The sequence below is a fragment of the Polypterus senegalus genome, chromosome 1 (genome assembly GCF_016835505.1).
Source record: "Polypterus senegalus isolate Bchr_013 chromosome 1, ASM1683550v1, whole genome shotgun sequence".
Taxonomy (NCBI): Eukaryota; Metazoa; Chordata; class Cladistia; order Polypteriformes; family Polypteridae; genus Polypterus; species Polypterus senegalus.
Window position 1 is genome coordinate 145,776,327 of NC_053154.1, and position 21,801 is coordinate 145,798,127.

Consider the following 21,801-nt stretch of genomic DNA (forward strand, 5'->3'; position numbering starts at 1 on the left):
TTAATTATTAAAATTAAAATGAATTATTAATTAACACACACTGGACCTATTTAGAGTTACCATTTAAATGAATGTATGTGCCTTTGGGAGGAAGAAAACTAAAGGATCAAGTGGAAAACCCAAATATACAAAGAGAGAATGTGCAGATTCCATTCAGGCCAGAATTTGAATGCACTGCACAAAAAAAAAAAACATATTCACATTCTGATTCTTAACTCTTTTATTCTTTGATTGTATTTCTTTAGAGTCTCTTATTTGTACACAAGAATTCAAATTTGAATTTAAATTTACTGTCACATGTACAAAGTAGGTCTAAACAACATACAATACATCAGTTCTACAGGATAGTACAGTAATCCCTCGCTATATCGCGCTTCGACTTTCGCTGCTTCACTCTATTGCGGATTTTAAATGTAAGCATATCTAAATATATATCACAGATTTTTTGCTGGTTCGCGGATTTCTGCTGACAATGGGTCTTTTAATTTATGGTACATGCTTCCTCAGTTTGTTTTCCCAGTTGATTTCATACAAGGGACACTAATGGTGGATGGCTTAGAAGCTACCCAATCAGAGCATGTATTACGTATTAAATAAAACTCCTCAATGATATACGATATGATTCCTGCACGGTGCTTGATTGTATGCTTTTTCTCTCTCTCTCACTCTCTGTGACATTCTCTGCGCCTGACGGAGGGGGTGTGAGCAGAGGGGCTGTTTGCACAGAGGCTGTTTGCCTAGAGGATATGGACGCTCCTCAAAAATGCCACTTTATCGCGGTGCTTCGGCATACTTAAAAGCCCAAAAGCACGTATTGATTTTTTGATTGTTTTTCTCTCACGCTCTCTCTCTGACATTCTCTGCTCCTGACACGCATTCTTTGAAGAGGAAGATATGTTTGCATTCTTTTAATTGTGAGAAAGAACTGTCATCTGTCTTGTCATGGAGCACAGTTTAAACTTTTGACTAAAGGGTGCTATTTCATGTCTAGGGGGCTCTAATAATGTTAAAAAACGTATTTAGAAGGTCGTAAACAGGTTTTCAATGCTCTGTGAAAATATTAGATTTATAAATAAAGAATCCTACTTCTTGGAAATTCTTTTATCTGTCTGGAGCAGATCAACCGCTATGAACGAGGGTTTACTGTATAACAATGCAGAGAATATTTATAAACAGTGTGGGAGAGTTTGTAAGGGCTTAAAATATATAAAAATAACCATACAAACATATGGTTTCTACTTTGCGGATTTTCATCTATCGCGGGGGGTTCTGGAACGCAACCCCCGCAATCAAGGAGGGATTACTGTAATGATAACATGAATAGTGGGAACACCCAGGGATGCAATTATTGAACATAAAATTGAGGACGATATATTAGTGGACAGTCAGACAAGGGTGATCATTTTTAAAATGCTAAGAGTGTATGTATGATATTATTAATTCTTATTTTAGTAACCACACTAAAAGATGTGGGAATTGATGGTGCACTATGCAGATGGAAGGAAAAATGGGCTTAAACACAGAAAGCAAAGAGTATCCATTTATGATCAGCACTTGCGGTGCTGCTCTTATAAGTATGCATAAATGATCTTGATAAGATTATAAGTAGCAAGTCTGGTTAAAGTCTATGTCACAATTCACATGTTTTTGAAATGGTATATGTCAGATTTGTCAACCAAAGTCACTGATCTTGTCACTGCACTATATAAAATTACAGACAATGTCACATTTACCATTCTATATTACTCTACTTTCTCCTTTTGCAATCTTTATTGAGTAGCCTTTATTAGAATGCCTCAAATCGCATAGGTTAACCAGTGTTTATAAAGTATTGTACTCTAGACTAGTTGGTCTCAGTTATTAGGTACAGTATGTCACATTAGGTGATTGTCTTCACTGGAGTATGCCACAGCTGCCTCCGACTGCTAAGATTAAATAAATAAAGGCTATGACTTAAAATCTCTGGAAGAGTTGTCTAGTGTGACACATTAGCAAATAACACTAAACTCAGTGGAATGGCAGGTACTCTACTCTCAGTAGAATTGCTACAGATGGATTGGACAGAATTCATGGAGGTAATGTGCCCTGTGATATTTTCAGTTTAAGCAAACAATGATTACTTGGTATTTGGTAGCTAGTAAAGGGTACATTTTAAGCTAACATATACTGTAAAATCTCACATACTGTATAATGCACACTTGTGTATATTGCACATGGCTAATTTAGCCCAAAATTTTCAGGTAAAAAAAGAACTCAGTGGACTCAGGATTGGGTCACTGCTTTTTGCAGAAGATGTTGTCCTGTTTGCTTCATGGGGCCGTGATCTTCAGCTCTCTCTGGAGCGGTTCGCAGCTGAGTGTGAAGTGGCTGGGATGAGAATCAGCACCTCCAAATCCGAGACCATGGTCCTCAGCCAGAAAAGGGTGGAGTGCCCTCTCAGGGTTGGGGGTGAGATCCTGCCCCAAGTGGAGGAGTTCAAGTATCTCGGGGTCTTGTTCACGAGTGAGGGAAGAATGGACCGTGAGATTGACAGGCGGATCGGTGCGGCATCTGCAGTGATGCGGGCTCTGCATCGGTCTGTCATAGTGAAAAAGGAGCTGAGCCGTAAGGCAAAGCTCTCAATTTACCAGTCGATCTACGTTCCTACCCTCACCTATGGTCATGAGCTATGGGTAGTGACCGAAAGAACGAGTTTACGAATACAAGCGGCTGAAATGAGTTTGCTCCGCAGGGTGTCTGGGGTTTCCGTTAAAGATGGGGTAAGAAGCTAAGTCATCCGGGAGGGGCTCAGAGTAGAGCCGCTGCTCCTCCACATCGACAGGAGTCAGATGAGGGGGCTCGGGCATCTGATCAGGATGCCTCCTGGACGCCTCCCTGGTGAGGTATTCCAGGCACGTCCAACCGGGAGGAGGCCCCAGGGAAGACCCAGGACACGCTGGAGGGACTATGTCTCCCAGCTGACCTGGGAACGCCTTGGGATTCTCCCAGAAGAGCTGGAAGAAGTGGCCGGGGAGGGGGAAGTCTGGGCCTCTCTGCTTAAGCTGCTACCCCCAAGACCCGACCCCCGATAAGCGGAAGAGGATGGATGGATGGATGGAAAAAAAAGAAATAATTTATAATGTGCACCCTTAACTTTTCAAAATTTTATTAAACTTGCAGTAATTTCTTAAACAAAATTTAATAAGTAGAACAATTATTATAATTGCTTTTTGCTTAAATTGGGTAAATAGGTACATTACATTTTAACAATACATATTAAATCTTATATTATATCTTCCTATCTGTTTAGGTCCATCCATCCATTATCCAACCTGCTACATCCTAACTACAAGATCACGGGGGTCTGCTGGAGCCAATCCCAGCCAACACAGGGCGCAAGGCAGGAAACAAACCCCAGGTTTAGGTCTTGTTTCCTATTCTAAACAAAGGATTATGCAGTGTTGTAACTCTCTGACATGTGTGCTTTTTAAGCTATTCTGCATTTTGTAATATCCTAATGTTATGTCATTAGGATCCTTTTAATTCTCCTGTAATCCAGCAGTTATCTAGAGATTTCTAGTAATGACATATATGGTGGGGACAGTAATAAATAGTATGGGAGTCAATAATTACACATGTAAAAACATTCATATAAGTAATGTAGTTCTGTTACATTCATTTTCCATCCAAAACCCATCCATCCATCATGTTAATTCACTTACTCAATTCAGGATCATGGAAAAATATTATTTATTCTGACTACAAAGTCACAATGCAGGCATGTAGAGAGTAGATGTCCTTCAGCTGCAGGGTACACAGATATGCCAGACAAACTGACCACACACCTCTGGACTGCAGGAGAAAAGCTGAGCCCCTACTGTAAGCCCACCCAAAGATGAACAGACCATGTGTGTTTGATACAGATTGGTTCTTAATCAAGAATTCAAACACGTTCATATTGCTGTGAAGTAGAGATTCTATAGTATGTGCCATTTGACTATTGTACAGACAACTTTCATACATGAAATGGTATAAATTAATGCTAAAATGTGCTATGAAGTACTGTTTACTCATACAGAGAATTATATGCCTATATGGCCCTGTTGCCTAGTAGTACAGCTGAAATAGCTCCAATGGGATCTTTAAATTTTGACTTAATAATGTTTTTAAACACGAGCAGAAAAAAAAACTGAGAAGTGATTCTGTACTTGATGAGCTTTTTGTAGCTTAGATATTTCTTTCCATTCAATGAAAATCACCAATCTGATTAGCAATTTTGTTAGATTTTTTCAGTCTTACCTTCTCTCATTTGAAGGGGGATATTCAGCGTTCCCTTGACCTGATGGATCCGTCGACTTTGCCTCAGGATAACATTCTGCTTTTAATGTCCCAGAGTAGACAGAGAGAGTGCCATGGGGCATTGCGTCTTCAATAACCTCTTCTCTTTGATCTGTCTCTATATGAATCAAAGGCACTTCCCTTGAGCATCGACGAGAAGATGTAATACAAGATGAGTCAGTACTTATGGAAGACTTCCTTTCTTGTGAGTGTTTGCTTTTGTCCAGAGTCGAGTGCTTTGTGTGGTGTTCTGTCATACTTCTAAAACATTGCCTCTTTTCAGATAAAGGAGTGGCATGGCGGCCAACAAGAGATTCATGTGGGACAGTCACCAATGATTTCCCTCCTTCAACAATATCTGCAGCTAACCTGTTGGCAAAGTGTTCAACATGTGGCTGTGACCCGTTTACAGGCTGCTCAAAGTCCATATCCTCATCTACAATGATTTTATTTTTTCGCATTAGCGACTCGATGGAGCTAGACCACGTCTCATGAATGAGCATATCAGTGATCTGGTCTGTCCGCCCCCTTTGGTATAAGCATGAGTCAGATTTGCAGAGGCCAGACGATGATACTGTGTTGACTGGGTATATATTTAGGTGATCAGCATGTGCATTTCGAGCAAAGCCGTCAAAAGAGTTGGCTTTCATTGGTGTGTTTACTGTGAGTCTTGAGTCTGATGATCTCCTGTCTGGCATGGATGATTGTCTAAAGCAAAAGGGTGTCCTTGAAGAAGGGGAGAGCAGGCGACTGCTCCAGTCCCGAGCCTTCGCCACACTGCTGTCTTTATTTTCTTTGTCCATTTCTTTCAACATGAACTTATAAAATTCCTCTGTAATACTCTCCGTACTAGACTGCTTTGACACACATGCCGATCTCACGTTGAGATGTCCATTTTTTTTGGTCACCTGTTGAATGGCAGAGCTCAAGATGTTGTTTGCATGCTTTTCTGCATAATAATCAAGCAAAAGTTCAAAGCCTCTGCCTTCATTTTCCATTTGGTTTACCATGAACCGGGAAAACTCATCAGTGATGCTTTCACAGCTAGACTGCTTAGATATGGAACTGCCTCTACTCAAATTTTGCCCGAGTCGACTGCCTGGACCCAAGGTGTTATTGGGATTAGATGAATCTCCATCTTCCTCTGGGATGCTCTCGTAACTTGATGTTTTGCCCCCTCTGTTCCATCTGTCACAATGCAACCGGTTTCTTGGAAGAGACTGACTTTGCTTCGAAGTGTCAACCACGGAGAACTCTGGGCAGTTCAAGATCTTTGCTGTCACCTCACTAGCAAACAGGGCAAAAGGATCAGGAGGCTCATCTAAATTCATTGATTCATCCACCACGCGATTCATAAGGCGTTCCTTTAACTCAGGCTGTTCTTCTGTCTTTTTTTTAATCTCGCTCAGCCTTGGTGGCCTATGTTTCTTTGTGACTGATGCATTGGCCACCTGTGCCTCCTTCTTCCGCTTCACTGTTCTACAAGGCATTAAATAGTTTTCAGAGCAGTCTGGACCTGTCTTCCATGCACAGAACCATGGCTGCTTCCCATTTGAATTCTCCAAATATATTGCTGCCATTTCAGTTGCCATTGAAACTACAGTGGTAGCCAGATCATCAGCAAAAACGGTAACAGGGGACCAGTTTTCAGACAATGGCTTTATTAACACAGTAGGCACAGGCGCTATCAGAGGCTGCTGTAAAGTCAATGAAGACAATTTCAATTCTGTCTCTCCTGGCAAATAGCTTTTAATTTTTTCAAGGCTGATGGCACCATGTGGAAACATATCTTCTTGAGAGTGCTGAATGACGTATGGTGTCTCGAATGGAATGTCAAAATCTTTTGAACTTTGCTTACTGGCCTGAATATTTGGCAATTCCCTTGCTGCACTGACTTGGCTGGCTCTCTGCTGGTCTTTTACACCTGGACTTACCTCTCTCTTACACTGCACCTCAGAACCAGTCTCTGCTTCTTTCATAGTGGTCTTCTCTTCTCGGTCAACAGTCTTCTCCATTCCACTTTGAGTAGTAGCAAGCCGACAATGAGGACTGCCATCAATATTCTCTTTGCCTGATTCTTGTGGATGTAATGTGGAGTGCAAGAGATGGGGATTTTGCTCACCAACAGTATCATTACTTGCAGAGCTACTACTGTCTTCGGCCATATTTAACGACACACTATTTTGCATTGCAAAAGCGCTGATCTTCTTGCAAGTATGATGCAGCACATTAAACAGCAAATCATTTGTACATTCTAACAGGATTGCTTGCGGGTTTATAATATCACCCATATCATTATTTTGATTCCTTTGTGATTTTTTTCTGTTGGCTTTCTCAACTGAGTGTTTGAAAATGACATCTGAAAGGATCTGGGAAAAACTGTCTACCTCTAAATCTTCTCTTTGGACATTTTTTGGTTTTGCAATGCTATCTACTATTTTGTTTTGGATGGATTCTAAAAAATCACCCAAGCTTTTGTACTCATTGGGCTTTGTAAGAACCAAGCATGCTTCCTTAAGTAAAACGTCAGCAATATTTGATGTAAACTGTTCAATTTTGCTCCCTACTTTTATACTGCAGTGAAGAGTAATAGAGGTTGGTGTTTCAGCTGCAGACAGGAGTCCACAAGAAGGAGAGTAATTTTCATCAGTTTTACTTTCATCTAGACCAACAATTGCTATTGCACCAGCCACCCGTGCCATGCCACAAAGGGCTGATGAAAAAGAGAAATCCACATTTTTCATTTCCCCTTGATCTGTGTCGTCCTCTGCCTCGTCTTCTTCCTCTTCTTCTTCTTCTTCATCTTCTCCTGATGATTTTTCTAGTTCTGCATTTAATTCAACTGAATGTTGTTCCAACTTTAGCTTCTCGGTCACTTGGGGGCTTGAAATAGTACCAACTACAGTGGCGGCACATGCTAAAGCCATTTCAACGGGATGACCGCTGTTTAAACAAACACCAGATTTAGTTCTGTCTTCAAGACTATGGCACTGGGCAGTTTCCACTCCTGACCATGAGCCAGTATTGGATGGTGGTGCTCCCGGCCAGTCCTGAGTATTTTCAGTGGTATCAGGGCTTTGAACAATGACAATTTTTGGGAGCTCATTCCATGCTCGGTTTGGCTTCAGTTCTTCAGATGTTCCTATTAGCATGCTCTGTCTTTCTGATGAAATGCTTAATGCAGCTTCAGTTGTGAACGTGGGTTCAGCCTGGGACAATTTGATGAAGGCATCCTGAAGAACAGATTCAGCAAGGTTAGTGGCATAATACCCAGCTGAACGCTGTGTGCTTTGTGTGTCTGAATGTGCTCCTCTGCTTTGCTTTGCAAAACTTTCACAGCCTGCTCTATTTTGAAGGGCTCTATTGCCAGATTTCTCACCACTATGACCATGAGGAACATTCTCACACATTTTCTTTGGGTCAGAAGAGACTTTTGTTGCCTCTTGATTGTCAAGACTGGAAAGATGGTGCTGCTGTTGCTTTTTTTTGCTGTCAGTGTTACCAGTCACTCTTTCCAAGACAGCTGCATCCAGAGATCCACAGGGAGATGTCTGTTTATGTTGTTGGCTATCTTGTCTTTCTTTTGCAGCTCTTCTGATGTCACTGTGAAGGTCCATGCCATCAATGTTCTCCGGTTCTAAAGGAAGAAAACATCAGTCAACTATTCATCCATATGTCTTTTTAGCCAATTATGCCAGTCACAGGGGGCTGGAGTCTCACAAGGATGCAATTTGCACTAGATGGAACACCATGCTACTGTATATCAATTAGTCTATCTATCAATTTATTTTTTTATATACTGCCATAATCACAACATAAGTTAGAATAGCATTACAGAGATATATTTGTCAATAAAATATTTTTTTTATACAATAATAGACCACATCATTGAAACACTGGTCTGGATATTTTAAGATTCTTTATATTTAGAAAGCATGTGCTGCTCTATAGAAGAAACCAGTGGGTGGGACTATCCAGGAGCCTCCTGTTAGACTCTCTATTATTATGACATGTCAAGCAATTATTTTGTATTGTTCTTGTTGCCTGATTTCCCTATAGAATTTTTTAAAAATCCTTTGCATGTAATGAAACATGAACAATATGTTTTTACACTCTGAAGCATTCACAGAGCAATTTTCATTATTTCTTTTAAGAGTTTGTATGTATTGTTAGTATAATGTTGCCATAGTCTTGTATTTTTGGACATGTTAATGGATTCTTGCTAAATAATGCATAATAAAGTAAAAATGAGATACCACCAAAAATATGTCTGAATGCCAGTTTAATTATGGATGCATTGACCATATAAAAAATGCCCATCAAAACAGAAGATAATCATACAAGCGATTTACAGTAACACTTAATATTGTGAACAGAATACCACAAATCCCTGTTTATGGTCAAAGGAGCAAAACCAGATGAACAAGTGTCATTGCAAAGCCTTTAACTAAACAGCGCAGGAGTAATAAGGAGTATAATAGTAGGAATTCTCTACTCTGCTAGCTGGCTGTGTGGATCCCCAGCATAATGTGATGGATAGTTTGTCTAGGGTTCATCATGGTTTTTCTTGGGCAGCCTTAATCTGACACTCCAAGAATACCTGGGGCTGCTCAATGGAGATCCTTATCAAAGTCCCCAAGGCTTTTACATGTTATACAGGACCCTCAGAAATGTTATAAAAATTGTAATGAACCAGGGTGATGAGCTTGGAATTGGGTTGTAGAGATGGAAAGGTCTGGGAAAAGGATGAGAAGGCCAGAGTGTAGTGAAGGCCACTGATTTTGTTTTAAGGGGAACAGTGGTCACTATTTGTATAGGTAGCGCAGAAGGCTTAGGTCTTTCCCTGGTTGTTGTTCTTTTCTATCGTGTTCCGGTTTTAATTATTCTTTCCTGTTTTTGTTATTACTTTGGCCTTCTGGATCATTATTTCGGCTTGAGGACGTCTTGTGCACGTAAACCTCTCAATTTGTAATAGAAGCTACAGCCCGACAAACAACATGAGACACTGTTCTTTTAACAACTTAGCAATAATGAAATTGTTTCTTCATTAATTATTTGATTAGTGTATTTTAATGTATTTTGTTATGTAGTGACTTTGTGCTTTTAGCTTGCCATAAGAATATGATCAGATTGTCAGCTATAGGAGTAACCATTATTACCATGTGTTTCACTTTTACCATCATGTTATGACTTTTCCTTTCATTAATTTACCAGGAATGTTTCAAGACGATGAAATAATTCCATTGGGATGACAGGGATGTCTTATTCTTTTTCTGAATTTCAGCGTATTTTAGTGTTTGCAGTGGCACAAGAAATAAGACCACAATATTTTGCTATCTGAACAAAGTTTTAGATGTTATTTAATAAAGTATGATGGTAAATAGAATAGTCGATTTATTTTTTATTAAATCTGAAATTGTATATTATTTTTTAACATAGCACCATTGTTTCTCAGAATACTACTCTAAATGTTCTGCAGGCCACTTATATTCCATCCACGATCAATATTTTTCACTGCTCAACAATGGCAACAGTTATGTCATTAAAATTTTGACTAATACACTTGCATTGTGTTAATATTTTCCTGACAGTCAGAAGGGGTTTGGTCCCTCAGTGTTGGATCCAGTCTAATGTAATTCATTCATATTGTTTATTATCAGTGAAACTGGTAAACTGAGGTGATATGATTATGCTTAGGTATCTATAATCAAGAGAGTTTTACTTTTTATCAACCTTTGCATACTGTATTGTTTGACTGCGCTATAGGACAAAAAACCATTAAGTATAGCAAGAAATGGAGTCTTTTCCTACAACAAACAAGTATATAGAAGATGCAAGCACACAGCATAGCCCCCACTCAGCTTACTCTTTAGACCCTTAGTGGAACTCAGAACACAATGCAGTCACCTTTGAAAAAACTAATTTGAGACCGGGGTCAGATGTATAAAACTTGTGTGTACACAAAATGAGGCCCAAAATGTGTATACACAATTTTCCACACAAAGTCAGAATTTATAAAAGAAAACTCGATGGGAGAATGAGTTTATATTTATGGCAACTCTGATCCATGCATACGCAACATTTCAGAGAACTTGGAAAAGGACGACACCCTTGATTAAGTTTGGAAATGCAACCAAACCAAAGAAATGATGACTCACACGCACAATAATTCATATCACAGAGCCGCTATTATAATGCATATTGACGTGACCAACATATTAAACCTTAAAAGTGATAAATAGAATGTACAGAATGAGAGATAAAATGGTACTATGCAGGGTAGCTGGCTTGTTGGTAAGGCAACTGGCTGAACCCTCAGTTTTTCATAATGCCTGTGCTATTTACTGTGATGAAAACCATGTCATTACATGTGCCAGATGACAGTGGGTACCCGGTCAGACACTTGTGCCTTATGCTTTCCCCCAACTCCAGAATGCAAAGAAGAGGTGCCATAATGCCGTGCATGCTCTTGCACACTCAGTTGTGCTCCGAAATGTGACTCGATGTGTCAGAAGGGATGCTGCACTACTGGACAATGACATTCTGCAGCATTGTGACTGCATATGTATGAGTTTGATTAGCATAGTCCATATATGCTTGTGTCAAGAGTGCCAACCAGGCAGGGTTCATGGTGTGTTCACATATGCATATTTTCCTGTTTTTGGCATACACATTTTCACTCTCAAATCCACGCACAGTTTTATAAAGGACACCCCAGATTCTTAGATTCTTTCCATGCCACCCATGCAAGTTTTGCTAAAATATAAATATAAATATCCTTGAATGTTTGATATGCCTCCGCTTAGTCTGTTGGGGATATAACAATGACATTACTATTATCAGAATACAAATGCAAATGCAAATAAGCAAAAGACAAAGCTTCATGGAAATGTTTTAATACCTCCTTTTCATCCATGTGGTACATTTTCTATTACTGAAACCCATTAAATGCAAAAACAAAAGTTGAGAATATATGTCACTATAAATTCTCTCCTACCAAATGTGTAGATTTTTACCATTTCTGAAGTTGTCCTCTTCACTCTCTTCATCCAAGTGCTCCGAAGCTGTCAAAAAGTCCTCCTCAATTGAAGACACTGAGCGATTTGTGTCATCTTCAGGTCGGGAATGACCATATCTGTCAATCTCTAACTGTCTTGCCTGGCCAGTCTCCAGTCCAATCAGAAACTTATTTATTTCATAAATTAAACAGTTGGGATTGCTCTTCTTGTTTCCTTTTGCACATTGAACGAGGCAAATGTCTGCTGATTGAAAGCCCTGTGAAAGCAAAATGACAGCTGTGTGCTTTTATGCCTTAAATGCTGGAGTGTGTCATGTTTCAATATAACTTGACAGCACCCTGAACACGTAAATAAAGCATCTAGTCCAAAAATCAGTTTCCAGTAATTGAGTAATAAATTAAAAATGTATCAATATAAATGACAAATTAGGTATACTACCAAACAGGGGAATTCATTACAATTACCAAAAATAATGAAACAAATTATTATGCACTCCTCATTGAAATGCTAGGGATAAAAACAAATGGTTTACAAAGTATGCCAGTCGTGACTGAATCACAGCTTGCTTAATTACAGAAGTCAATTAACGCACACAGAAATGTAAATACATTAATTTTGTTAATTGACTGATTAGCTGATGAGTTTTGTTTTTTTTTTATGAAAAATAACATAAACTATATATGTGTAACTCACCTGCTGGTCACTTGAGTCCTGCAGGCCATTCTCAGAAGAGTCAAATCTGCTGAGGAGCACAATCTCATTTTCCTTGGGTTGATGTAAATTTAAGCTATCCATCAGTTTTGGAAGATCTGGTGACACACTGGCTAGTTCCTGTTAACAAAATATCTTGGTGGGTAAAGACAGAAGAAAACAGCATTTGATAATGCGCAATACAGTATATTTTAATCATGGGCCACCATTCTCCAAGCCAGTTCCTTGACAATTTGCACCACTTTATCAATAACCTCAAAAGTTCAAAAGAGAATCAACCCATCTGTTATTGGATCAGCTTAATTTAGCTTAGGACTGCAAGATGAATTCAAAGAACAGTTAGTGGCTAGTGCTGCTGCTTCAAAACTCCTGAAGATACAGTTTAAAACTCAGTCGAATCATTGACCACATGGATGGGGTACCAGTTTATCACACAGCATACCTGTTATGAACTTAACTTAAAGTCTCCAGTCACCCAGAAAACTTCTTTTGAACCACAGAACCCCAAGCAGGTAACACCAAAATAGTAAAGCTCTGCAAAATTGGTCCTGGAGGGCCACGATGGCTGCAGATTTTTGTTCCAACCTGATAGCTTATGGTAATTAGAACCCAATCGTTGTTAAAAATAGATATTTTTTAATTATGGCTTGTTAGTGTTTCCATTCTGCCATGATAGTCTTTTATTATACTGTAGATGTGTTTCCTTTCCAAGGACATCATGCAGTCCATGATGAATACACAGAAGTGAAGCTAGAAATAAGGAAGATGGAGAACTGTTGGTACCTTTGTCATTCCTTTGTCAACTGCATTGTATTGCTAATAAGGAGCAATCGAAAACTGATTAAAGACTAAAATAAGAAATTAACGGTGGGAAATTTTAACAAGCAAGAAAACTAAAATCATGTATAAAAGTGTTGCTTGAGCAGCAATGACTCACTTCTCAATGAGGAACTGGGTTGGAACAAAAGCCTGCAGTCACTATGGGCCAGCAGGGCTGACTATGCAGTCCCCTGGAATGGAGCCTTCTGGTGTTGCCATCTTGAGGTTCTTCCTTGAGTTCTGCGGTTCTAAAGAAGTGTATACAAAGTTAACTGGATACTCCAAATTTACAATGGGTGTGCTGTGTGATGAACTGATACCCCATCCATGTGTATTTAAAAATGGAAAAATGGATGGAGGTACAGTATAACGTAAAAATATAATTGAAAGTCATTGTGGAATTGATAAATATCTGTACAATCTACCCAGGCCAAATAAAATTGAAATAGAGACTAAAGAACTGACAAATAAAAATTCATGTTTCACATATCCTTTGAAAAAGTAAATTCTGAATACTTCTGAGTACACACCAGCATCACAAAATGTTTCCTGTTGAGGTTCAAGTGGAGATTACAGACAAGCATATGCCACCATTGTAGCAAATGGCAGGAGACAACACACTTGAAAGACACGTTTCACAGGGCCTTTATTAATGCTGCTCACTGCTACAAGTTCCATTGTTGGGTGTATAGAAAACACCTGTAAACTAACAGACAGCTGAGGAACACCAGCAGCCTGTCTGTCTCTTGTCTGCCTCAATTCACCCTCCTACCTATGTCCTGCACTTTTTGCCTTTTTCAAACTCTGAGGTCTGCCGCACTCTATTAGCACCTAGACATCTCTATTTATCAAAGCCCTCTTTGGGAATGCTCAGGGCAGCACCTGGACATGTCATAGTATTATGTCATATTAACGAGCATCTTGTTCAAAAAATTTAAATTTAATTTAATTCATGATAGTTTATGTAAAAGGTAGTGTAAATCATCACTATTGCTTTGTTTAGGTACAAGGGTTTGTATGGCACTTGGGAACATTTTGGTGTGTTTGCTCTTAAAATGTTGTGAAAGCAATGGAGCAGCTTGAACACTGTGTACACCTTCTCAGCTTCAAAGCTCTGACTTCTTTTAATTTTACCAATCAATATTGGAATCAGTGAACTTCTGACATGGCTACCCATTATACAAGCTAAGGACATTACACAAAAGGTGGCAAGAGTGTTATGACAGCACACGTTGGATTGAAGATGTGGCAGTGGACAGAGCTGTGCATCATACATAAGCTTTTTAATCACTTGTTCAGTAAAAAGATGAAGACGGAAACAAAACTGAAGTTACATTCAGAACTGCTTCTTTAAATCTCTAAAAGTTTCAATTAGAACTCTAGCAAAGTTTTTCCTTTGAAAATAATTAAAGTTCTTTGGGTTACATTCTCACATTCACATTCTTACATTGTCTTCATTCTCACCTTTTTACAGCATTTTATGTTGCATCTGAATTGCTAACTTGTTATATTTCACTTCTGTGTGTTGTTCTGGGTATTGGAAGGCATCTTGTGATAATACTCTTTCAAAAGCTAATATGTAAAAGATTTAGTAATAGATTAATCTCTCTCTCCATCTGTAAAAATTCTAATTCATCTTCATCTTATTGACATGGGAAATGTAATATTATAAAAACATTAATAATTAATCAGTGGCCAAACGGTTTGACCCTGTGTGCATTAGAGGTATTGTAATCCATTCTTGTATATAATGTCAAGTAAGGATGTCACTTTACCTTGTACACGTGATCATATTACTGCTACTCTTACAAATGCTTTGGAGTGCAGCTATTTTTTATTTCATGGGCCATGCGACATATGCCTAGTGTCAAACACGCACATTTGAGAGTCAACTTCAGGGCTCATGAAATGTTCATACCATTCCGAGTCAAGTTGAATCACTGTTGTCTAATGCTTCTCCTCCCTTCTCTTTAGCAGGTCTGATGACCACCAACCAGATGACAAGTGACATCACTTCTGGTGTCTGGTCCCCTGAACCCATCCCTTCTGGGTTTGGCTTCCTCCTAAGGGGTTCCACTACCATCCTCCAACAGTCTACACTGGGACTTGTGTCTGGAAAGACGTATCAACAACATGTTAAACTAGTTTTTGTTATTTTTCATAAAATATATAGAGTTCGCTGCTAAATGCCCCGACTCTTTAATTTTTACCTTGTCTTTATTTCTTACATTAGTAACTGTGTCAATGCAATGAAAAACAGAACATGGCAACACATATCAAAACATGATAAAATAGTAAAACAAATTTAAGAATGTGCTTCTGACACAAAGGTCAAGTAACTATAAGCGTCTCTCAGTTAATAAGATCAGCTATCAGTGCCTAAGAGCTGGCATTTTAAGCTTAAGAGGCTAACTGGGCTGGCCTGCCTTGTGCTACTTGGCAAGGCTGACTCTGCCCACACTGTCGAGGGCTTCAGAGGACATGCTGGCATCTTTAGTATTTGAAGACAGGTACACGGACACCTCTCTGTGCCGCCTGTTCCAGTTCTTGTGATCATAAAGCCCTCAACCTGTCATTACTTTTTTCTACATTTGCACCATTCTATTGCCGGTCACGTTTATGGACACAGCTACATCAGTCAATATGGAGCTGCCAATCAGCCAGCTATGTCTATATTCTATTGTCAAGAGTAAAAACATCTTGGAGATACAAGAGGAAGATGGAGTGTCTAAGAAGACATGACAAGGTTCTGAGTTAAGACACGAGCTGCCGGACATCCTGTGTTTGTAAAATGACATCAAGTTGAGATATGGAGACCCACAAAGTACTCCATGTATGGAATTGTTAATTTATCATATCCTGTGAATACACATGTTTTTCTAACTTCTTAAGCCCTGTTCACACGAGCATGCTGGCCCAGGTGTAGCTTCACCTTTATTCTTCCTGGGTATCATTTTATTGAAGTCTACATTTGATGAAAAAGCATTAAGCAATAAAAATGTAGTGTTCAGCGTTCAAATAATGCAATAAGTTACAAAAGGGAACACAGGAAGGAGTTTAAAATTAGTCTGGGAGACGTGTTATCATTTTTTAAAATGGCATCTCCTTCACATGCTGCCATTAATAGTTGTTTAATTAAATTAAAATGAAACTAGACATGAATGTCAACACAAGACTGTTTGGATAAGGAAGTCAAATATTATTCAAATGTATTATGTGATCTCCTCCACACATACCCACAGTCCATTTCAAGTAATTAACATTGCTAGGCTGGTCAACTTCAATCTAGGCAGATACTTTTAAACTATTAAACTATTTACCACATCTGTGGTAAATCCTTGCCTGTGAGGGCTAAGATGGTGGTGTGCTTGTTATTCCAGACATTGTTGTCCTGTTTCTCTGCTCGGTGTCCTCCTGTGGCATTCAGTGCCACTGCATTACCTCTAAATTGTTACCCTGCCCATGAAAAGGCATGAGAGATACTGGGAGCTTTGGAGTCAAAGGATGGAAAGTTTTTACTGTAGAATGACCAGAAGGGCCTGTGCCACCAGATTGCAGAGGTCTTCAGGGCAGTGACCTTTCATTAAACCTGACTATGGACAAGTGCTCTATAATAACAAAGTAGAAATGCTTCATTACTGTACTTGAGTCTGTTTTGAAAATAGTCTGCTTTACTTGAGCTTGTATTACATATTCTGTCTGCTTTTACTTTTACTTCATTATTTTAAAAACAAATGGCTTCTTTTACTCCAGTATATCTTGCTGGACAAATGTTACTGGAATATTAAATCAGGAAACAAAATGACTACTCAAATATACACAATGTTTATGTCAATGTTTAGGTAAATATATGCATACAAAGATGATTTTCAATTGGGTGTCAATGGTGCTAAGACATCAATGCAGTTGTTCCAAGTCCACACTCTATAGAATGAGAAGGTGTTGAATATTTGTGGTGCTGCTGGGTATTTGTAACACTCAATACCCGTCTCAATTGTTTCTAAGTTTGTACAGCTAATGTAATGTTTCCTTCCACAGTCTAAGGACATAAAGGTGGATTGGCATTGCTGAATTGGACCCTTGATATTGGTTTGTGTGCTCACCCTGCAATGGGCTGGTACTCTGTCCGGGGATTGTTCCTGTGTTGCACTCAGTGCATGCTGGGATAGGTTCCCTGTAACCCTGCTCCGGATAAACGGGTTTCAGAAATTAATGGGTGTATATAAAACAGGGAGAGACCCTACATTTACTTGTTATTTTGATCCTAAATTAATATCACATACTTAAAAACTTCTGCTTGATTAGTTTTCTCACAGGCAAATTTTACTTTTTCATTAGTGACTTTTTAGAAGGGCATCTCTACTTTTAGCCAAATATTTCTGTTGAGTTCTGCTGTGGCTCCTCCAGAGTTTTGTTATTTTCAGGGATGCTGCTGATAGGAGTTTTTGTTTTCCTCTCTTTTGTTGTCAACTGGACATCTCTCATCAATCATGTCAATGAATAGAATATTGTTAGGTTGCTTTTATGTTATTCACTTTCAAACTCTTTTGTCTTCCTGTGTGTTTAAAATGGATCTGTGTCTTTATGTGCCTTCATTATGTAATTATTTAAACATTGTAAGGGCATTTACCTTTGAACTGTCACAGTGGTCTGTAAACACACTCAGTGAAAAGTGCTATACAATAACATACTGAATTGAGCTGAATTGCAGTAAATCAACTCAGGCAGTCCCAGCACATGCACCTAACTGTTAGGCTCCCCAGGGACCTTCTGAGTTCTTGTAAATTAAAGGGCTGCCACCCACTAGCAAGCCCACATGTGTCTGCACAGATGCTAGGGGTTTAATCTTTCTAGGCCCTAATTTTCTCCATTACATGAAGTAGTCCCATAACTTTTGACAGTTTAGTGAAATTATAATTCGTTAGAACATTATCACAATAGAAAAATGTTGACAAGAACAGACAATTCAACCCAACACAGCTTTCCACCTTATTTCTTCAAAATAACTAAAGTCCTAATACTTGGTAATTAATTCCATGTGTCTATGGTTCTCTGTGTGAAGAAAAAGTTTGTAACATTTGTGCAAATTTTACCTGTGCTCTTCATGAACTCATTGTAAATTAACAGTCTCGATCCACTGTACTAATTCCTTTCATAATTTTAAAAACTTCAATCATGTCACCCCTTAATCTCCATTTGCTTAAAATGAAAAGGTTTAATCTCTCCTCATAGATCATACCTCTCAGGCCAGGAATCAGCCTAGTTGCTCTTCTCTGGCCTTTTTCTAGTGCTGTTATGTCTTTTTCTGTACACGGTAGCTTCACCAGTGTGTTAAAAAGTTTAAGAATAACCTCCTTTGACTTGTACTACATATAACCAAACATCCAAATATCCTCTTGTTTACATCTGTACACTGTCAAGATCTAGACAGTGAAAAGTCCATTATGACAACATCCTTCTCATTAGGGGTACTTTCAAGTTTTAGCCCTCCTATTGTGTATTCTAATCTTTCATTTACACTTCCTACATGTAATACTTTACCTTTACTTACATTAAACTTCATCTAGCATAAATCTGCCCAAGCCTGTATGCTGTCCAAGTCCCTCTGTAATGATTCAACAGATACTAGACTATCTGCCAATCCACCTAGCTTGGCATCATCTGCAAATGTAACCAAGTTGTTATTTATTTTTCTATCCAAATCATTTATATTTATTGAAAATAGCAGCAGCCTTAGTACTGACTCCTGTGGGACACCACTCTTAACACGATCCAAATCTGATAATATGCCTTGCACCATCACCCTCTGTTTCCTGTGTTTGAGACGATTGTGCATCCATTTACATATCATTCTCTGAACTTTCACCACTTTTAGTGTTATGCCCAACCTTGCATGTGGACCTTATGGATTGTTTTCTGTAAGTCGAGATAAATAGTATCATATGCACTATTCATATCTTTTTTGTTGCTCATAGAATTCTAGCACAACTTCTGACCTAAAACACAACCTCCCTCATCTGAACCCATTGTGACTGTTCAGTAAAACTCCTGCTTTTGTCATATGTTGCTCATTCTTCTCCTTAATAATTTCTTCCAATAATTTACCTGGGATGCACATTAACCTTACTGGCCTAACGTTTCTTGGATATGCCTGATCACTTTTTATATAATAATATTTTCTATTTCTTAGAACTTAGGAATTTCTCCAGTGTGCAGTGAGTTTTGAAAAATATGTGTCAAGAGTTTATATGTGTTCACTAACCTCCTGAAGCACTTAAAGATAAATGTTACCTAGTCGTGGTAATTTGTTCGATTCCAGCACCTCCTCATTAGTCCCTGTCATGGCCGGGAGGTTATCCACTTCTTCTCACATGAAAAGTTCACAAAAATATAATTTTCCTCTGTGAAGTGCAGTGTATTGGTGCAAACTGTTACAGATTCTTACAAAACAAGTTTTGACTGGCTGAACATTGAAGATGATCACTCCATGACAAACAGTCTGGAACCCAGGACTGCTCAGAGGTCTGTTAGACATTCTTTATGTACATAATTTTTTCAAATCTGCTTGAGGCAAGTCTGGGTGTTGGTTGGCTGGCACCTATCCCAGCAGCAGCTCCAGTCCATGGGGTTCACGGACGCATTCCCACCCAAACTGGACCAACACAAAACTACCTAGTGACTTAACACACACATGGAGATGTGGGAGAAAAACTGGAATACCCAGAAGAAGCCCACTCATGAAGGCTGTGCAAACTCCATGCAGATAACATCCACAGGATTTTAACCCAGGAAATGATCCTTCAGGCAGCAGATCTAACCATTAAGCCATCTTATATACTGTATGTGCAAAGTATATATCCACAGGTGCACTCAGTGTTGACATAATTTATGTGCTACACCAAAAAGCATTCCATTGACCATCCATCCATCATCCAACATGCTTATGTTAGCGTCTATTTTCTCAAATAGCAGTATCAAAATGAATGGGGATGGGCATAGACACACACATTTAAACAATAGGAAAAATAACACAAAATATCTGCCTCTTCACACAAAATAATGCAGCAGTTTGGAGAGACACTGAAATCTCGATAACACCGGACACGGGCTCAGTCTAGCAGCCTCAATGGACTAATTAAAAAATGAAAACACACGCACTTCACTGCACTTTAGTACCGCCGAGCAGAAGTACTCGCCAGATATTTGCATACTCAAAATGATCCTCATCTGCTCAGCTGGCACATCAGCTTCTGCTCCTTCTCCAATGGTGAAACATTTCATTAATCACCACTGAACCAGTAAATCTGGGCACATTGCTTACCTTTGTGATGTCCCCATGACTAAAATCTTCATAGTCACTGTCCAGATTCACAAAGCAGACCTGAAAAAAAAGATAAAAACCTTTCATTATGTTTCAGAAAAACATTTTAACGTGTTACACAATTCAAGAGATTGCATCCTATATTGTAATTGTATTGTATATTTTAGTGAAGAAGAACATTTTGGTCCAGCCCTATTTACATAAGAACATAAGAAGTTTGGCAGATGACAGGAGATCATTAAGTTCATCAAGCTCATTTGGGGAGATAATAGATGAGTTGTATTAATATCTCACCCAGAAACTTGCCATACATCACAGCTTCTAAATAAACTATTTGACTCAATAGCTTATTTTGGTTTCCCATGACTCTTTGTGTGAAGAGTGGCTTTTTGGCTCAAGTTCTAAATGCATTTCTCTTAATTTCCACTGGTGTCCTTGAGGAAGGGATTCAGTTTAACTGGAGGAAGCCTGATGGATTGAGTTTAGCAACATCTTCTATGATGCCATTCAGGTCCTAACCAAAAATAATAGGAAGAAAAAAATGTAAATGAAGAAACGTTAATGCGAGGGACACTACAGTTCAGAAAGACAGCTAGGGGGCTAAGAACTCTTGAGTACAATCAACACGTAGTTTAAGATGTGTTGCACAGTGTTCATAAAGGTTTACCAAACATTACAGAGTTTTGGAGGACTTTCTCAATGAATACATTTGCATTTTCCCAATCTGAAATACTGCAATATAATAAACTGCTATTGTAAAATAATAGTTAGATGAGGATTCTTCCAGTTAATTAAGAGATGTCCATCCATCCATCCATTTTCTAACCCGCTGAATCCGAATACAGGGTCACGGGGGTCTGCTGGAGCCAATCCCAGCCAACACAGGTGTTATGTTGTGGTATCAATGTTATTTAATTTGGGCAGTAGGGGGCACTGTACAAATATATATATAAATAGAACTGGAAGAGGGATGAAGAGAGTTTCCGGAAGGAGATTGTATGGGAGAGGCTTTTCTATAATAAAGAAGGATTTGAAGACTTCTTGTGTACTAATCAGTATATAACAAAATTGGCGATGAGCAGAGTTCTAAGCAATGATGGACGCTTCTACTGTTCCACTACCAGCTGCTTTTCTTCCCTGTCCAGGAGAGCCCACGCTTCCGTTTGATACGTGGATGAAAATATTTGAAAATTATTTACTTGTTATTGGGGCAGATGGAGACAACTGAACGGAAGCCAGGAAACGAGCTTTGCTTCTGCACTGTTTGGGCACTGAAGGACACAGACTTTTCTATACATTACCAAATACAGGTAACACATACGCAGAGGCTGTAGCGGCGTTGAAGGCGCATTTTCTGCCCAAGTGCAATGTGGTTGTTGAACGCCATAAATTTCGTAGTAGAGCCCAACGACATGACGAAACTGTGGCTCAGTATATTTCTGCGTCACGAGATCTTGTATCTACCTGTGATTTTAAAGATAAAACTGATGAAATGTTACTGGACCAGTTGGTAGAAAAGGCAGCCTGTCCACGTGTCCGCGAGAAGTTATTATTTGAACATGACCTCACTCTGGAAAAAGCGGTGATGCTCGCTTCGCAAATTGAAGCTGCTAA

The 21,801-nt window shown here is 39.0% G+C and overlaps 1 protein-coding gene across 6 annotated transcripts in view; it reads right to left on the bottom strand.

Annotated features, from left to right (window-relative positions):
* LOC120533188 (SPHK1 interactor, AKAP domain containing) overlaps positions 1-21,801 on the bottom strand; it is a 483,572-nt gene that overhangs the window by 36,144 nt on the left and 425,627 nt on the right. For all 6 annotated transcript variants that reach the window (XM_039759957.1, XM_039759966.1, XM_039759940.1 and 3 more), the window contains 4 exons: positions 20,188-20,247; positions 12,030-12,167; positions 11,334-11,592; positions 4,279-7,954 (listed from right to left, as the gene is read on the bottom strand). In XM_039759957.1, coding sequence (XP_039615891.1) covers positions 4,279-7,954; positions 11,334-11,592; positions 12,030-12,167; positions 20,188-20,247 — 4,133 coding nt within the window. The remainder of the gene's footprint in view (positions 1-4,278; positions 7,955-11,333; positions 11,593-12,029; positions 12,168-20,187; positions 20,248-21,801) is intronic.